Genomic DNA, 19,758 nt, shown 5'->3' with positions numbered 1-19,758 from the left:
GAGAGAGAGAGAGAGAGAGAGAGAGAGAGAGAGAGAGAGAGAGAGGGAGAGAGAGAGAGAGAGAGAGAGAGAGAGAGAGAGAGAGGAGAGAGAGAGAGAGAGAGAGAGAAATATTACTCAATCTTAAAAAGAAAATCCTTCCATTTGCCACAGCATGGATGAACCTGAAGGACATTATGCTAAGTGAAATAAGCCAGGCACAGAAAGAAAAAAACATACTCCAAGATATCACTTAAATGTGGACTCTAAAAGAGGTAAGTCAAATAGAGAATAAAACAGAGATAGAGAATAAAACAGTGGTTACCAAGGGTGAAGCGTGGACATGGGGATATGTGGTGTTCGCTTGTTTTTGATGATCTTAACAGTTTTGAAGAGTATTGATCAGGGATATTGTAGGATGCCCTTCTACTGGAACTTGTTAACGGTTTTTCCTCATGATTATAGGTTTTTCTCATGGGGTTATGGATTCAGGAGAGATAGTTGAGAGAAGAATAATAGAGTACCATTTTCACATGATATTAAGGATACATACCATCAACATGATTTATGACTACTGATGTTGAATGATCACCTGGTTGAAGCAGTGTTTGTCAGACTTCTCTACTGTAAAGTTAGTCTTTTCCCTAATTGTCCATATTGTGCTCTTGGAAAGGAAGTCACTATGCACAGTCCACATTTAAGGAGTGTGAGGTATACTCCTATCTACCTAATTTACTTGGAATTCTTCAGCACAGAAGACTTGTCTCTTCTTCCCCACTGATTAACTTATTTGATCATTTATTTTTATCAGTATGTACTCATATACTTTTATATTTTATACTTTGGATTATAATGCAATACATATGTTAATATACTTTGGCTCTGTGTCCCCACCCAAATCTCATCTCAAATTGTAATCCCCACGTGTTGTGGGGAGGGGCCTGATGGGAGGTAATTGAATCATGGGGCAAACTTCCCCCTTGCTATTCTCGTGACAGTGAGTGAGTTCTGGTGAAATCTGGTTGTTTGAAAGAGTGTGGCTCTTCTCCCTACGCTCTCTCCCCTGCCAACATGTAAGCCATGCCTTGCTTCCCTTTTGTCTTCCATCATGATTTTAAGTTACCCGAGGCCTCCCCAACCATGTGGAACTATGAGTCAGTTAAACCTCTTGTCTTTATAAATTACCAATCTCAGGTAGTTCTTTATAGCAGCGTGAAAATGGACTAATACAATGTATAGATACATACTCATGTATCTATACATTATACTATACACACAAACACACATTTATTTTTCTCAAACGACTCTATTTTTGGCCATTAGGAGCCCTTTCAGTTGGCTCCTGTGTCCCTTTGATATGCCCCCATCATTGTGGTTTTCTTTATTTTTTTTTATTCTTTATTTTTTATTTATTTATTTATTTTTTTTGAGACAGAGTCTCGCTCTGTCGCCCAGGCTGGAGTGCAGTGGCTGGATCTTGGCTCACTGCAAGCTCCGTCTCCCGGGTTAACGCCATTCTCCTCCCTCAGCCTCCCCAGTAGCTGGGACTACAGGCGCCCGCCATCTCGCCCGGCTAGTTTTTTTTGTATTTTTTGGTAGAGACGGGGTTTCACCGGGTTAGCCAGGATGGTCTCGATCTCCTGACCTCGTGATCCGCCCATCTTGGCCTCCCAAAGTGCTGGGATTACAGGCTTGAGCCAACGCGCCCGGCCGGTTTTTTATTTATTTGCAGCTCTTCCTTATTTTCTGGCATTACCAGTTGCTCCAAGCTCATGTTGTGTATTTTCTTTCCCAGTCCTAGAATCAGCCATTTCTCCAAGGGACCCTGGTTTATTTTATATTGTAGGATCTGGCCAGGAGCTCACAATGTAATGGGGTTTTTTCTTTGTTCCCAGGTGGATCAGCAGGTCGAGAAATAAAAGGCACACACAAGATAGTGAAAGCTGGGTCCAGGGGATCACCACCTTCTGGTCCTGTGATGCCACCAATGCACTGGATATACCAGCATTTATTATTAAGTTCAGTCAGGGCGGGGGTAGGTTAGTGAGGGATTTAGGATCATTTGATTATGAGGTGAGATGGTCACATAGGGATGAACATAACATAACATCGGTATGCAGAAGTACAGTATACAGAGATAAGAATTTACAATATAGTGTGTGCATCAGCAATTTCTAACAGAGCCTTAAAACAGAAACACAGTCTATCCATAACCTATGTTTAGTAAGATACTAATCAGTAGTAATAATTGCAGCAAAAGCTGGTTGCAAACAATAGAAGCAGGACGTGAAACTAGACAACCAGTTAGACCACAAATTCTCAGAAGGGAGTGTGTCTTAACCCTAAAGAGTCCTAGAAGAGCCATGGCAAGATAAGGGTGTTTATAGCCCTATCTCATCCATATGAACAGGCGCCCCTTGTGCATCTGTTTATAGGCTCTCCACAAGGGTCGCATCTCATTCCCAGAGCTATGAACATCTGCTTTTCTGGAATAGGAATCTTGGTGATGTGAAACCTCCCTGACTCCCCATCCATTTTTAGGCTTTCTGCAGAGGGAAGCACATCACGTGCTATTGGCTAATTCTGGCAGCCCAACCTTGCATTGTCTTTACACAATCCTGCATGCAATTTTGTTTTTACAATAATCAGGAGCATTTCATCTTTTATTCCATAGCAATAGTTTCAGTGGGTCTCCCTACAATTTTATTAGATAAATGCATTACAATCAAGATTTAGGCATCAGTTGTGCTCATTGCTACTGAGGTACAATTTCTTTGAGGTCTTCTCAGTGACAGAGCAAAGAAATATATGTGTATATAACCATGCATATGCCATCTGTAGCTATATTAACTTAAACATGTATTCTTACTCATGATTCCAACTCTAATCTGGTACCACATAGATCATTCTAGCATCCTCCCCTTGCTAATCTGTAAATTCCTACTCCAACAGTGAAAACCTGGCTCCCACTGTCCAGCATCCATTTATTTAATAGTTCAATTCCAGTATACATGTATAGCCGTATCAGAATTGTTTAATCTGTACCCTCATTTGAAAAACTTTATCAACTAGTGTACACTGCATATTTGTAATTTATTTTGCCTTTAGTCTTACAGACTCCATTCATTTCTAAAGTTACTTAGGTCAGCACCTTTCCCTCTACTCCCTCTGTGAAGTTGCCTCATACATTTGTAATACAGATAGATTCTCGTGTGACAGCCAAATTATTTTCTGGGATCCCCTCAACGTCTGAATTTATTACATTAATTTGCATGCAATTAAGATTCACTCTTGGCCCTGGGGCGCGGTTGGCTCAAGCCTGTAATCCCAGCACTTTGGGAGGCTGAGACGGGCGGATCACGAGGTCAGGAGATCGAGACCATTCTGGCGAACACAGTGAAACCCCGTCTCCACTAAAAAATACAAAAACTAGCCGGGCGAGGTGGCGGGCGCCTGTAGTCCCAGCTACTTGGGAGGCTGAGGCGGGATAATGGCGTAAACCCGGGAGGCGGAGCTTGCAGTGAGCTGAGATCTGGCCACTGCACTCCAGCCTGGGCAACAGAGCGAGACTCCGCCTCAAAAAAAAAAAAAAAAAAAGATTCACTCTGCATTGGGCAGGTCTATGAGTTCTGACAAATGCAAACAGTATCACAGGGAGTAGCCTCATGGCGATATAAAAATTCCTTGAATTTCACCCATCAACCCTCCCCCAAACTCCTGGCAACTGTTGATCTTCTTACTGTATCTACAGTTTGTCTTTTCCAGAATGTCACATAATTGGAATCATAGCACTATACATAGCACTATTTTTTTTTTTTTTTTTTTGAACAGGGTCTCACTCTGTCACCCAGGCTGGAGTTGCAGTGGCATGATCTCAGATCACTGCAACCTCACCTCCCAGGCTCAAGTGATCCTCTGACCTCAGCCTCCCTGAGCAGCTGGGACCACAAGCATGCACCACACCATCCTCCTAATTTTTGTATTTTTGGTAGAGACGAGGTTTTGCCACATTGCCCAGGCTGGTCTTGAAATCCAGAGCCCCAGTGATCCTCTTGCAGAGCTCAAGTGATCCTCTCACTTCAGCTTCCCAAAGTGCTGGGATTACCAGTGTGAGCCACCATGCCCAGCCTCATACTATACATAGCATTTCAGACTGGCTTATTTCACTTAGCAATATGTGTGTAAGAATTCTCTGTCTTTTGGTGCCTTGATAGCCTATTTTGTTTTATTGCTGAATTATATTCCATTGTGTGGATGTACAGCCAGTTTTTATTCCTTTTTATCCTTTTATCCATTCACATACAGAATGACATTTTGGTTGCTTTCAGTCTGGGGAAATTATAAATAAATCGGCAATCATCATCCATATGCAAGTTTCTCTGTGATCTTAAGTTCAAAATACAAAGCCCTAATCCCAATGTGACTGTTATTTGGAGAAAGGGCCTTTAAGGAGCTGATTAAGGTTAAATGAAATCGTAAGTGTGGTGCTCTAACCTGCTAGGACTCATGTCCATATAAGAAAAGGAAGAGACATCAAAGATAGAGGCCTCGCCTTTTACTTTCTCTTCCCTGTCTATCCCACAGAACCATGTGAAGTCACAGCAAGAAGGCAACTATCTGCAAGCCAGAAAAAGAGAATGGAGGGCCAAAAGAACAGAGCCACTATTATCTACTGAACTGGGGGAGACACGATTCAGTTGGTAACAATGGCTATACTACTTGAATTCCCAGTATCATTATAGAGTTCCTTCACTCTACACACTTGTCAGCATTTGGTATTGTCAATTTTTAAGATTTTAGCCACTTTGATAGATGTGTAGGCTAATGTCTTGTTAATGTCTTCAGTGTATTCCCTAATGACATATGACGTGCATCTTTACATATTTATTTGCCCTTTGTATATCTTCTCTGGTATTTGTTCAGATCTTTTGACCCTGCCTTGAGTTGTGTTTGTTTTCTCACTGGTGAGTTTAAGTGTTCACTTCACATATTTTGATGCTCTGTTATGTACATACACATTAAGGATTATTATATCTTCTTGGAGAATTGACCCCCTTTATCATTATGTACTGGCCCTCTTTACCCTCGAAATTTTCCTTGCTCTGAAGTCTGATACTAATATAGTTACTCTTGCTTTATTTTTTATTTTTATTTTTATTTTTATTTTTTGAGACAGAGTCTCACTCTGTCACCAGGCTGTTGTGCAGTGGCATGATCTCAGCTCACTGCAAGCTCCTCCTTCCAGGTTCACGCCATTCTCCTGCCTCAGCCTCCCCAGCAGCTGGGAATACAGGTGCATGCCGCTACACCTGGCTAATTTTTTTTTTTTTTTTTGTATTTTATTAGAAACGGGGTTCACCATGATAGCCAGGATGGTCTTGATCTCCTGACCTTGTGATCCCACCCACCTCAACCTCCCAAAGTGCTGGGATTACAGGTGTGAGCCACCACGCCCAGCCTACTCCTGCCTTTATTTTGATGAATGTTAGCACGGCATATCTTTCTCCACCCCTCTTAACTTTTAACCTACCAGTATCTTTATATTTAAAGTGAATTTCTTGAAGATTGTTGGGTCTTATTTTTTATTCAATCTGACAGTTCATATCTTTAATTTGTACTAAGTTTCTACTTACATATCTTCAAGCTCATTGATTCTTTTCTCCACTATCTCCAGTCTGCTGATGAGCCTTTCAAAGGCATTCATTTGTGTAACCAATGTTTTTTATTTCTAGCATTTCCTTTTTTTTTTTTTTTTTTTTTTTGAGGACAGAGTGTTGCACTGTCACCTAGACTGCAGTGCAGTGACGCGATCTTGGCTCACTGCAAACTCTGTCTCCCAGGTCCAAGCAATTCTCCTGCCTCAGCCTCCGGAGCAGCTGGGATTACAGGCATGCACCACTGCGCCCTACTAATTTTGCGCTTTTAGTAGAGATGGGGTTGGCCAGGCTGGTCTTGCACTCCTGACCTCAAGTGATCTGCCTGCCTCAGCCTCCTAAAGTGTTGGAATTACAGGTATAAGCCACCACACACCCTGGCTTCTAGCATTTCCTTTTGATCTTTTCTTAGCAATTCTACTTATATTAACCCATCTGTTCTTAAATGTTGTTTACCTTTTTCCAGTGGAGCCCTAAATAGAGCACTTGATGAATAGTAATCAGTTATTTTGACCCAATGTGTTTTTGCTACTTTTATCAATCCTGCCACATCCGTGCGGTAAACATGAGCACCTTCTCCATATCACAGTCAGTGATCTGAGGACGTTGTTGTTGTCCAGAGTATCTCAGTCTAACAAGCAGGGGCAGGATTTGAACGCAGGTCTCTCTGGTCCATGATTTATGTGGGTAAACCTCATACCCTTCCACTATCACAGTAACAAGGATGTGAAGCATTTCTAATATCTGTTGCTTCCAAATTCATTTAATCCATCCCTGAAGATACTTCTGTGTACATGGACAAAGAATTTTCCATTTTTGCTGCATTCATAAGACCTTTCTCCAGTGTGAATTCTTTGTGTTCAGTAAAACTGGAACTTTGGCTAAAGGATTTCCCATGTTCCCTGCACTAACAAGGTCTTTCTCCAATGTGAATTGACTGGTGAGGAACAAGTCCATATTTGCAGCTGAGGGTTTTCCCTACATTCACAGAACTCATAAGTCCTCTCCCCAGTGTGGACTCTGGTGTTTGACAAGTAAGGGTTTGTATTTGATAGCTTTCACATATGTGATACACTCATAAAGCCCTTCTCCACTGTGGACTCTTTGGTGCTGAACAAGTGTGTGTTTGCAGTTCATGGCTTTCCTGAATTCGCTGGACTTCTCATGACTTTTTCACTGTGAATGGCTGCCCCACACTCAGTGGTGCTGTGTCGCTTTTCCTGTTATGTGTGGCCTGGAGCTGGAGAAGTCCTGAGCCAACCAGAAAGTACCTTCCAACCTTCTCAAAGGTAAAGGACTTCTTTGGCACAAGAAATCTGCCGCCGTTCACGAGCAAGCTCCTATCTACATCTCTTTACTGAAAGGATCATCTCCCACATGCCCCTAAGTATATGATTTCTTCCTGGGATATTTTCCCCTGCCAAAAGGCAAAATGTCTTTCAAGGTCAAGACATACATATCACAGAGGTGGGCTTTCTGAGGAAAGGGCCTCGGAGGGCTCTGACCTGTGACAATTCTTTTACAGAAATATCGGCTGAGAAGGTGCTTCCTCATCTTTCACTTGATGCCAATAACCTGAAAGCAATGACATGCCCATGAAGTGCACATGGACTTTGGTGAGAAGGGGCACTGCCATCACAAATGTGTATCTGCACACCAATGCATGAGTCTGTGTGAGTTCCCAGGACTGTTTACAGGAGGAGAGAGTTGGGGTCAGATTGAGGAAGCAGCTGTTGTGAACTCATAGTTTTCAAAAGGTCACAGCATGGGGGAAGCCTCACCAGGCAAAGGACACAAGGATGAGGTGCAACACAAAGAGGAGAGGTGGGGTCTACAACTCCCTCCTCTGCCAATGGTTTTTGGTACTTATCTTTGCTGATGATATGAGAGGTGTGCAGAAAGGTATGTCCAGGCCCAAGAAAATCCAAACTGCAACAGAGTGGCTCACGTTCAAAGACTACTTAAGAATATGTGTGCATCTCACAAACAGTATGTGTGACCAGTGTTGGAGAACACTTTGAGAGGGAGCAGTGGACAGGACTGGGCAAAATGTGCAATACAGAGGAGTTGGGGATTAGCCCTGGGACAAAGTCTGACTGGAAATGGCAAGCTGCTAGTGTCAAGAATGGAAAAACAAGGTAGAATTAGAAGGTGTGACGACTGGCATTGGTGCCAAAATAGTAGTGGAACACGCCTGGTTCATGGTATGATTTGAACACAGCTCTGATGTCAATCCCTCTCACCTGCCACTTAATAGGACCCCGGCTGAGAACAGTACTCTGTCCCCAGCTGAGAATAGTATCTGGATGATGTAAGAACTAAAGGGAAAAGACTGAAGAAGGGAGCAGCAGCACTGCCCAGGGCAACTTGGAGCAACAGACTACAGGTAAGAAAACCAAATGTCACAAAAACAACCTCACAGGAGGACATTAAATAATGACCATGTTGGTAACTGCAATTCCTGGCATAGGAAGACATGGAAATATATTAGCTAGAGGAAGAGGGGAGAAACCTGGGGCAGAGACGTCACCTGGCCAGGGAAAGGGAAAAGTGGGCTTAAAACGGCTGATGGCAAGACTCCTGATCCCCTTCCAGGTAAGGCTTTGGGACAGCAGGTATTGAGGCTGGTTGGGAAGAGGATAGGACAGTACAATGGCTCAGCCCCACCAACCAGTGAAACCTACCCAGGAAACTGAGGAAAGAAGTAGAGTCCATGTCCTAATGTGAGAAGGATGGATCCATCCTTGGGGAAAAGGAAAGGCAGAGTCTAGTCTAAAGCATCTGGGTGGGTGCGAGGGTCTCACCTATTGAGGTGAAAAGTTCTCCAGCATCACACTGCAGTATAGGAGTTTCTGAACATCATCAAGGAGACTCCATTCCTCCCAGGAGAAGTGCACGGCCACTTCCTCAAAGGTCACACTGCTCTGCCTATGATAGGGACGGAATGAAACCATGAATAGCCTCTCTCTTGAGGACCCCCAGTGCATCTTTCTATAAATCCACCCCCCTATTTATACTCCTCCCAAGCTCCACAACCCAGAGGATGTATCAGACCTTGGTGTCATTTGTGCCTACTCCCTCCTATCACCCATTAATCGCTGTGTCTGTGCTCAACAAGAAGAAGCAGGTGGGCAGACAGACACCATTTAAGTTCCAGGCCTGCCACGCCGGGGCCCCACACCCTCTTGCCAAGAAATTACCAGGAAGTTCCCTAGATGGTACCTTCCAAACACAACCAAACTTGGGCTCACTCTTCATCCTTAAGTCCCCAATACCAAGGCCCTAGGACACACTCCCTCTCCACGTGCATATCATTCTTTAGGACTGTACCTCTCTCATATCTCCAGATCCCATAGATATTGCTATCTTCCTATCCCAAACTATAGATCCCTCCACAGCCTCCCTACATGCTACTCACCACATGGCAACAAGAACGTGCCTGGCAATTCAAACAGAATCTAGTACTTCCCCAGACCTCCAATGGCTTTCACTGCCAGGGGCAACCCTTAATCCTGCTATGAAAGCTCACCTTCTGGCTCTGTTTCATTAGTCAATCTCAGTCATCCAGTACAATATGCAGGTTTTAGATACCTCCCCACAAAGCGCTGCCCTCCTAGTGCCTTCTACCAGACAACCACATTTGCCCCTGTACAATCCACTAGCTGGTGAGTCCGTAGAACTGTGAAGTAAAGGCCCTGGCCTCAGTATCATCTTTCTTCAACTACTCCTATGCTTCTGTATCCACATGAATGTCTATTCTTCCCTTAGAAGCCCTGGCCTCCTGCCAGACCCTCCTTTCACCAAACCCGCCCTTCAGGCTCAGTTCTCTCCCTTCAGATGTGCCTGTGATGCCCACCACACCCAACCAGGTTGCTTAAGCAAGAGATCTAGTCCTCGGCCCTCATTCTCTCCTTGGCCAGCTGAAAGCTGAAGATCAGACCTGAAGATTTCTTCTTCTAAATGTGATGCACAGCTTCACCTCAAGTCTACAAAGTGGCCACCACCTTTTGGAGTTCTCTATTCTGAATGGACTCCCTAGAGTTCCAGACCTTTGTGTCTACCAATCCACTTGATGTCTTCACTCAGTGTTCTCTGAAACATCTCAACTCTTTCACATGGCTAAACAAAACTCCCACATACCCACTGAAAATACTTTTACTACTAACTTCCCCCTTCATTCCTGTGGAGTCCTAATTAAGCAAAAGGAGTCAGGCTGGCGGGACTAGGAGAAACCAAAAGGAGAAAGCAGATAAGCTCTGTCTACCTTTCTTCATGGTCCAGGACACACAGCCCTCCTGCACAAATAACTCACAATCTTCCATGCCCAACTATCACCAGACACCTGCATGCTAGCTCACTGCAAACCATAGCGTTATCAGTATTACACAAACCCTCTCGGCACACAGCATAAACACTATCCTATAGAATCTCAAGCAAGCCTTTGTTTCTTGGCAGTCAGCTTCTCTTCTGCTGATCCTGCCTATTGCCTCCCTGGCAATGTATCTTCCTACTTTCTCTAATAAATCTGCCTTTATTTACCTACAACTGTCTTGGTAAGTTCTTTTACTCCCCACACCACTGGCCCAGATAGTCACTTGCTCACCTATGACACTTCCTTCCAAAACTTTGGAGTAATCCCTAAATGCCACCTTTTTTTTTTTTTTTTTTTTTTTTTTGAGACGGAGTCTCCATCTGTTGCCAGGCTGGAGTGCAGTGGCACAATTTCAGCCCGCTACAACCTCTGCCTCCTGGGTTCAGTAATTCTCCTGCCTCAGCCTCCCGAGTACCTGGGACTACAGGCATGAGCCACCACACCCAGCTAATTGTTGTATGTTTAGTAGAGACAGGGTTCACCATGTGGCCAGGATGGCCTCAATCTCTTGACCTTGTGATCCACCTGCCTTGGCCTCCCAAAGTTCTAGAACTGCAGGCATGAGCCACCACTCCCAGCTGCTACCTTTTTTCTCTCACCCTCAACATTAGAAATCCAGCATTCAGCCCTATTTTAAAAAAGATCTGGAATCCAGATACCAACAACACTTACCTAGACTATTGTAGTAGCCTCATCCCTGATCTTTTCTGCTTCCTCCCTCACTCTCAAAATGTGTTCAGTCTGCAGCCAGAGGGAGCCTATTAAGACCTGAGTCATGTCACCTCAGTGTTCCCATGCCATTGCTCCCCATCATCTCCAGAAACCACCCAACTTCTCAGATTGCCATTCCAGATCTGGCCCCTACTCTCCTGCTAGCGACAAAGAGAGGAGATCTGTGATTCTCTGAACACTCCTTTCTAATCCTTACCTTCAAGCATTTGGAGATGGTGGTAACTGTGCTTAGGATAACCTTCCACACCTCATTCTATTGGTTGCTAGATATACACAGGAACTATTAAATATACTCCCTCTGGCCCAGGACCCTGGGCTTGGGGTTCTCAAGCATCCCCAGGCTCAAGGGCTAGAAGAGTCACACACAGGCTGAGTCCCAAGGCACCACAATCCCATAGACACGTGGATGGAAGGTCGGGACCAGTGAGGGCTCACTCACCTGTGTATGATCCATAAGCATTTCTGTGGCCACAGGAACCTGTGGGAAGAGGCAGACCTCGAGAAGCAGGCAACTATAGGAGGGCCTCATGGGCTTAGGCCTCTCTTGAACATCCGCCCAGTGGTGGAAACACTGGACTGACAGTACAATCTCTGTATTTCAGTCCTCAATAATGCCTTTTACCTGCTTTTAACTTTGAACAAGTACTCAATCTCCCTGTACCTCACTGTCCTCCTTGCACCTCATCCAGTCTTCTTCCTCCAAGCAGCTTTTGGGAAACTTTAAAACCCTTAACTTAGACCGTGTTCCTCCTCTGTTCGCAACCCTGCATGGCTCCAAGCACCATCAGAAAGTGAAACTGTGCCCCAGGGGTAGAGAATTTGTTAACCAGCAACATTTCCTGAGCTTGTTTTGCAGAACAGTGGAGAAGTAAATCATTTGTTACAGTCCCCTCTGTTTGCAATAAAGTTGGCTGATGAGCTGAGACTGCTTGGGACCAATATGGCTGACTGGAGTCTGCACAGAATAGACTTGCTCATCAGATGAGTGACATTTTGAGGTTAGAGGGCTGAAAACACCTCCAGATCATGCTACCACCATTTTCTGAACATATGACCCATATAAAGCAGCATGTAGGGGCAACAGTGCATGCCCAAGGGACTCTCCAAACCTATTTTTTCTTCCAGCCAATCACTGTCCAGCCCAAAACCCTACCCGCAAAATCTCTCCCTCAAATGTATGGCGGCCAAGCTAGTACGAGGAGACAGACTGGCCTCCTGTCTCTTTGACTCTTAATAAACCTTTATTGCTGCAAAAACCCAGTGCTTTGGTGTTTGGGTTTCTGGTGTTTGGCTTTCCTTTGTATATGGGCAAATGGGCCCAGTTTGGTTCTGTGACAAATGAAGGTACACCTCCTTGTCACTGTAGGTGTGATTCTCTTCACACTCTACTCTGTGTACACAAAGCCCCCAGGCCAGCCCAGTTGCCCCTCCAAGCCTTTGCACATCCTGATACCTCAATCCCTAAATCTTCTGTGACTCAACACACTGGCTTTCAGAAATGGCTTCATCACCCATGAGCTCTCCCATTTCCCCAAGCCTAAACACCAGGGCCTAGACTGAAGTGACCTGAACAGGCTCTCATAATGTGGGGCTTAAGTTTTGAAAGTAGGAGTCGGGCGGGTGAGGGCCCAAGGGACACAGCACCAACTTGAAGTCACAGTGATGCAAGCCTGTGGGTGAATGGTGCCAGAAACTGCAGGTGACTAGGATGGGGACAGCCACATGGCAGCCTCCAGCCCAGCACTGACATGAGATCACAATGGGTGGCACCTTGGCCTAGCTTCAGAGCCTCAGTCTTACCTCTGTGTGGTAGGGACAAGGCTTCCTGTTGCCTTCGCCTCCTTTTTCCTCAGACCTGACCCAGCCCTCCGCAATTTCTGAACAGGTGAAACAGCCACAAGGTAGCCAAAATGACCGCCACAAAGCGAGACAGGAAACCCTGCCCCCATCTTCACCCCTAAACCCAGAATCTCCCATCTTTCTGTGCTTTCACTGGATAAGTGCTGCTGCCACTCAGCAGAGCATTCTGGGTAAGGGTGACATAGATCTCACACCTCCACGCCGTGAAGAGCTTTCCCTCTGCAGCCACGACGTCTTGAATAACCCTCATTCTCAGGCTCCGAGCTGGGGAAGTAGCTACATCTCTCGACATGTCCAGCAATGGTCACCAAAGTTTTGAGACATTATTTCACTCTATGAAGCTCAGCATGTTCCCAGGGCCATATTTCTGATGTTCCCAAAGATTACAAATCCAAATGGAATGATCATTCCATAGTGTTACTGACATCCAAAGTATGGCCATGCATAGCTGGAAATTGATTACCTTACTGATCTTCAAGTGACTGTGGCCTGAACAGTTAGAGTCAGTTCTGTGAATTTCAGTATGCTCCGTTAGGGAGAAGAGAAAAAAGCCTCCAGATAGGGCCATGATAGGGAAGACAGAAGAGTGATATTGGGCTGCCCAGAATCAAGTGGACAAGGGTGGCGCTAAAATTTTCTGGTTTTCTTGGGGAGTTGCCCAGCGAGATCCTCTGCTCTCCAACCTTTAGAGTGAGAATCTGCTGGAGAAGCCATGGGTGGAAATCTCCGAGGTTAGTGAAACCACTCCTATAAACTTTTAAAACTGTATCAGGGAAGAAGGGAAGAAATGAAAATAAGCCAAGATTGCAGCACATTCAACATTAATCATTCCATCATTTTGCTCTCTGACACACTTTCTTACAGTTGTTTTGTGCTGATTGTCGTCAAACAATGGGAGTTCAACCTTTTGGCTCCTGGGCCACATTGGAAGAATTGTCTGGGCAACATGTGAAATACACTAACACTAATGATAGCCGATGAGCAAAAAAAAAAAAAAAAAAAAAAGGAAGAAGGTCCTTGCATGATTTTCGTGATATCTGCCACCATAGATAAGCTAAAAATTCCTTGCATTCAAAGGCTCGGACAACTGTGAACCCTGTTACAAGATTATAATTCCCCTTAACTACTCCATAGATAACAACTTGAACATTAAGAAACATTAAGTTTTCCCCTTTGAGATATTCCTTGAGGTCCTGCATACCAATGAAGCTACTGACTCAGCTGGTCTGAAGGATGCCACAGGAGCTGGCTCACCAAAGAATGCAATTTCCACATCCTGATGATTTTGTCTCCCTAACCCCAACCAATCAATGGCCCCAATTCTCCAGCCCCTTGCACTCCATGGTCTTAAAAATCCCAGCCCAGAACTTCTCGGGAGGTGGCTTTGAGAGTCTCCTCCCATCTCCTTTCCTGGTGCCCTGTAATTGATAAACTCTTTCTCTGCTGCAAATGCTGCTATCTCAGGGTAATGGGGCTGTTACTGCCCAGCAAGCACATGAAAACCTCTTTGTCCTATAACACTAGTGAGCCTGCAAGTTCATGGCAGCTGCTTGCAAAGGTTCTCCTTGGCCAAGAGAGTACACAGCCTGTGAAGGGAATAGTGGAAACCCAACCTCTGGAGTGAAAGATCAAGACTTAGTCCTCTGGGCTGAGATCCTGAATGACTTCCTGAGTGAATGGTAGGGACTAGACTTTTGGGCAGGAAGTGGGGGCTCAAGTCCAGCCTGGGTCAGCACCAGATCTCTGCAGTGTTGTGGATAGACATGCATTGGTGAGAGCATAGGGCCCCTTGGTTCTACCTGGGCCACCCCTGCCCTCACTGTGGGCTGCCATCAGTTGTCTGGCCATGTGTAGTCATCAAGGGTGCTGTATCTCTCCTTGCCACCATTTCCAGCCAGACTCACACTTCCTCTCTTTCTTTCTCTCTCATGGTCCCCTATGAGGTGTGACCTCAGATCAGATGTGGATAGAACCTAATGGTCAACACCAGAGTCATGTAACTCCCCATTTTGCATGTGCTTTCTTTAAACTAGCCAATTCACAAACCCCACAAGAAAGCATAGGGATAATGGACCTGATAGGGTTTGGATTTGTGTCCCTCCCTGACCAAATCTCATGTCAAATTGTAATCCCCAGTGTTGGAGGAGGGGCCTGGTGGGAGGTGACTGGATCATGTGTTGGGGGGGACTTCCCCCTTGCTGTTGTGAGTGCTCATGAGACCTGGTTGTTTCAAAGTGTGTGGCAACCTTCCCCTTTGCTCTATTCCTCTTCCTCCTTTTCCAGCAATGTAAGGCAGACCTGCTTCCCCTCCACCTCCTGCCATGATTTTAAGTTTCCTGAGGCCTTCCAGCCATGCTTCCTGTACAGCTACAGAACTGTAGGTCAATGAAACCTCTTTTTTTTTTTTTTTTTTTTTGAGACGGAGTCTCGCTCTGTCGCACAGGCTGGAGTGCAGTGGCTGGATCTCAGCTCACTGCAAGCTCCGCCTCCCGGGGTTTACGCCATTCTCCTGCTCAGCCTCCCGAGTAGCTGGGACTACAGGCACCCGCTACCTCGCCCAGCTAGTTTTTTTTGTATTTTTTAGTAGAGACGGGGTTTCACCGTATTAGCCAGGATGGTCTCAATCTCCTGACCTCGTGATCCGCCCGTCTCGGCCTCCCAAAGTGCTGAGGATTACAGGCTTGAGCCACCGCATCTGGCCCGAAACCTCTTTTCTAAATTACTCAATCTCAGGTTAGTTCTTTAAAGCAATGTAAGAATGGACTAATACAGGACCTTAGGCCCAAGCACCTTGGCAGAGTCTAATCCCACAGGTCCTTCTCCCTCCACCACCCGCCCCCCACCCCCAGCACCTGGTTGTTGAGCTCCTTTTGCCTCCAGACATCCTGTTGCCTCTCCCTCCCCTGCCATTGGCAAACCTAATGTTTCTGGGACATGTGCATAATAAATTTATTGTGTTTCATGCGTCTTGGTTTCACTTCCTCACTGTGTCTTACCTGACACACACCTGAATGTAACTTCCACCTGGTCAGGGTTCTCCTAGAGAGTAGCTATCTTGGCCATAGCCACTCCAACAGAGGGATCTCAAGACCAAATAGAAATAAAACATAACAAAAATCATAACAGAGGTAAAGATGTTGGATCTGTAATGTCTACTAGATATCTAAAAATAGGTCACAAATACAATATTCTTTCCCTTTTAAATTTTTTCTTTTATTTCTACACAAATACAAAGAGAAGACAAGAAGAAATACAATATTAGATAGATGACCATGGAGTTTGGAAGACAAGCCTGGGATGGAGATATACATATAATTTTTGGGCTTTGTAGTGGTATTTGCAGCCATGACCGTGGATGAGATCACCAATAGAATATTTGTAGATTGAGAAATAGATCAATTTGGAGAGAATTGGTATTTATGCATGGCGGTCTACTATCTCTACTAAAATACAAAATTAGCCATATACGGTGGCACACACCTGTAATCCTAGCTACTCAGGAGGCTGAGGCATGAGAATTGTTTGAACCAGGAGGCAGAGGTCAGTGAGCCGAGATCATACTACTACACTCTAGTCTGGGCAACTGTTGTCTCAAAAAAAAAAGGTTCTATCTCCAAATGTGGTCCACATTCTGAGATGCTGGGGGCTAGGACTTCAACATATACATTTTGGGGAGACACAATTCATTTCATAGCATTAGGAAATATAGCATACATATAGAAAATTATTTATGTAGATTTTAATAAATTTTTTCTTAAGTTGATACTGATGTAACTACCACTGAAGGCAATACAGAGTATTAGTGTGCTCAGAGTCCTGAGTGCTCTGTCTGGATCACAATGTGCTCCTCCTTCAACACTCAGATGAATTCAAGCATCCCAATTTTTAAAATCAGTATTATCTTTTTAAATAGTTTTTTCTATGTGTATGACTCTCCAAAATGTAGTTTATATGTGGCTGTTACTGACCTTCACATGAATGGAATAATATGTGCTCTGCTGGTTTGATATCATCCACAAAATAAATGTAAGATTAACTCAGGGTATTCCATGTATCCATGTATCTCTGTAACATCCATTTTCATTGCCATGAAGGAACAGTTTATCTGTCCAATCTTTTGCTGATGTGCCTTTGTATTACTTTCAGTTATTTGCAATAATGATGCTGCTGTGAAAGTTTTGTCCATATATTCTGATGTACATAAGAATGGCTTTCATTTTTTACACTTTTCTTTAGCATCTCTCAGGAAGAGATAAATATCTTAATGTTTATGTTTTAATAGCAGAATTTCAACAGGCAAATACTGACAAACTTAAAGATAACCAGTCAAATTACAATCACAGTTGGAGATATTAACACTTCTTTCTCACTTATGTTAGAACAAACAGGCAAAAAACAAGAGTGCAAAAGATTTATCTTGATTTAATGGCATTTGTATAACACTATATCCAACATTATTTGAACACACATTCTTTTTCTATGAATATGGAATGTCATGAGGGGCAAACATACACTGGGTCAAAAAAATAAGTCTCAAGAAATTTCAAAAATTCAACACATAACAGTGTATTTTCTCTGACCACAATAAATTAAAAGTAGCAATAAATAACTGAGATATATTAGAAAGTCTTCACATATTTAGAAATAAGCAAAATGTACCTTTATATAACCAATGAGTCAAAGAAGAAATGACAAGGAGCATTAGAAGTATTTGAACCGAATAGTAATTAAAACATGACAAATAAAAACTTGTGGAATGCAATCAAAACAGTGCCCTAACGTAATATTGCAACTTAAGTGTTTATATTTAAAAATAAAATATCTAAAAATAATGATTGAATTTTAAATCCTTAAAATTAGACAAATAGAAAAATGGGCTAAATTCAAAGTAGAAATAAATAGTAATCATAAAAGTAGAAATAAAAAGTATGTAATAGAGAAGATTAACAAAGCTAAATATGGATTTTTAAAAGAGATTAATAAAATTGATAAATGTCTGCCAAAACTGATCAAGAAATAGGGAAAATTTAAATTACCAATACCAGAGAAAAAAGCACTGCCACAGATCTGGCAGACAATGAAACGATAATAAGTGATTATTAACATCTTTCCAGGAAGGAACTTGTAGGTACAAATAATTTTCCTGGTGAATAATGTCAAACATATACAGAAAATATTTTACCAGTGCCACACAGAATCTCAGAAAATAGAGAAGTAGGCAACTTTTCCTAATTCATTCTGTGAGACTAGCATTACCACAACACCAGAAAATAGTAATAAAAAATGTACAGATTAATATCCCTCACAGACATAGATATGAACATCTTTAGCACCACTTCAGGAAATCAAATCTAACCAAATACAAAAGGTTGTTCTAGAATGACCAAATGGAGTTTGTTCCTGGAATTCAAGGTTGGTTTAATATTTAAAGTCAATCAATGTAATTTACCATACTAAGAGAATGAAGGAGAAAAGCCAGGTAAGTATCTCAGAGAGATGGGAAAAGTGATTGACAAGATTTAATTAACATCCTTTTCAAAAAACAATATCTCAGCAAAGTAGGAGAATTGAAGGAAATTTCTTTTGTCTCAAGGCAAAAGCAGAGCTATGAAGTAATCACAAGGAATTATGCCTTGAGACACACAGCTTTTATACTAGAGTGGATCCTGCAACTGATGAGCAACTTGTGTTCTTGCATCTGGGAGCAGATAGATTATAGACAGTTGTGTGGTTTGCTGCAAGGCTTAGTGAGAAGATAAATGCCTGATGGGGTTCTGCTGACAATTGTTGATTGTCCCAGATCTTTTAAGGAGACTGGAGCCCAGTGTGGCCTGTGGGTCCCTTAAGAGTTGAACGTTTATATCCCAGTAGGCAGTGGCTGTACTTATTACAGATGTGCATGGTGCTAAGTACTCTGAGAACTATAAAAATGATAATACTTGATGCACATGTGATGAGCAGGCACCAGAGTCAGGTGGTTAATGCATGAGCTCTGGAATCAGACAGAATGGGTTCAAATCCTGGCTTCTCCACGACCTTAGGACTGACCTGAGAAAGGTTCTAAAGTTGCAAAAGGAAGTGAAACCAAATTTGCCAAAGGAATTTAAGAGAAACCTGTCTGCCAGGAAGAGATGTTGAGGAGTATGGGATCTGGGCAGGAAGGCACTCTGCCACCACCTCAGAACACTTTGTATCCCAGGTGATGCTGGGGACTCAGGCCTTTCCAAGGTGGCCACAAAGAAGGCTCATGTTGCTTCAGGATTTGGAAAGGTGATAGACAGATCCTGTTTTTTTTTTTTTTTTTTTTTTTTTTTTTTTTTTTTTCCAAACACGGTATCCCCAGACTATATCTACCAGCATGGAGGTGGAGTAGGGTATGGGGGTAAACAGATATCCTCTGTGGTGGCTGCCTAAAAGGAAGAGGCTGGGATAAGTTGCACCCATGCCACTTAGTCACTCTTTCCCCACTTTAGCACATGCCTTGCTGCTGCCATTCTGGGCCTCCTGAGTGCCTCAGTATCTGCAAGAGACAGAGCAAAACCCTGTTTCTTTCCATCCCTGACTCTCTTACTCTGACCTCCAGTGAGCTGGGCTCTCACTCTGGCACAATCCAGGTTGCTCCAGCCCTCTGACTTTGAGCAGATTCTGCCCTCAAGTGACTCAGAGAGAAAGGGCTAGTGGACTCCCAGGCACTGGTTGCTGAAGCTGCCCCTCCAGGCCAGGAGTTGAGAAGCCTGCAGACCTGGTGCCCTGGTGGAGCCAACTCTGCTGGAACTAAGTACCCACAGTCCTGAACAGTTCCCACATAGCATGGGGCCCCATCCAGTGGCAAACATCTGCAACTAGCAGGTGGAAGTTCCAAAGGAACAGCCAGAAAGTCTCACTGGGGAAAGGCCCCTGGGCTTCCACCTTTGCGTGCTGGTGACTTCTTCACTTCCTTCCTTTCCAGTGCACCCTCTATAATGTAGCCCAGTAGTGCATCACAAACACCAGGCTGAAGAGTGTATGGTTTGCCTTGGAAGAGTAGTAGCTAGGAAGCATCTCCAAATTGCATTCTACATCCTCAATATCAGATATGTATGCCCTGCTTTACAACAGCAATGCTTTTAGCAAGCTTCTCCCCCAGCCTCACTGAATGCCAGTCCCCTGACTATCACTCCA

General features: G+C 43.8%; 1 protein-coding gene across 1 annotated transcript in view; it reads right to left on the bottom strand.

Annotated features, from left to right (window-relative positions):
• PRKACA (protein kinase cAMP-activated catalytic subunit alpha) overlaps positions 1-11,266 on the bottom strand; it is a 15,573-nt gene extending 4,307 nt beyond the window's left edge. The window contains exon 1 of the mRNA XM_030936396.1: positions 11,177-11,266. Coding sequence (XP_030792256.1) covers positions 11,177-11,266 — 90 coding nt within the window. The remainder of the gene's footprint in view (positions 1-11,176) is intronic.
• Between the last annotated feature and the right edge of the window lie 8,492 nt (positions 11,267-19,758).

The sequence above is a fragment of the Rhinopithecus roxellana genome, chromosome 8 (assembly GCF_007565055.1).
Source record: "Rhinopithecus roxellana isolate Shanxi Qingling chromosome 8, ASM756505v1, whole genome shotgun sequence".
Taxonomy (NCBI): Eukaryota; Metazoa; Chordata; class Mammalia; order Primates; family Cercopithecidae; genus Rhinopithecus; species Rhinopithecus roxellana.
This window is presented reverse-complemented; position numbering and strand designations above follow the sequence as displayed.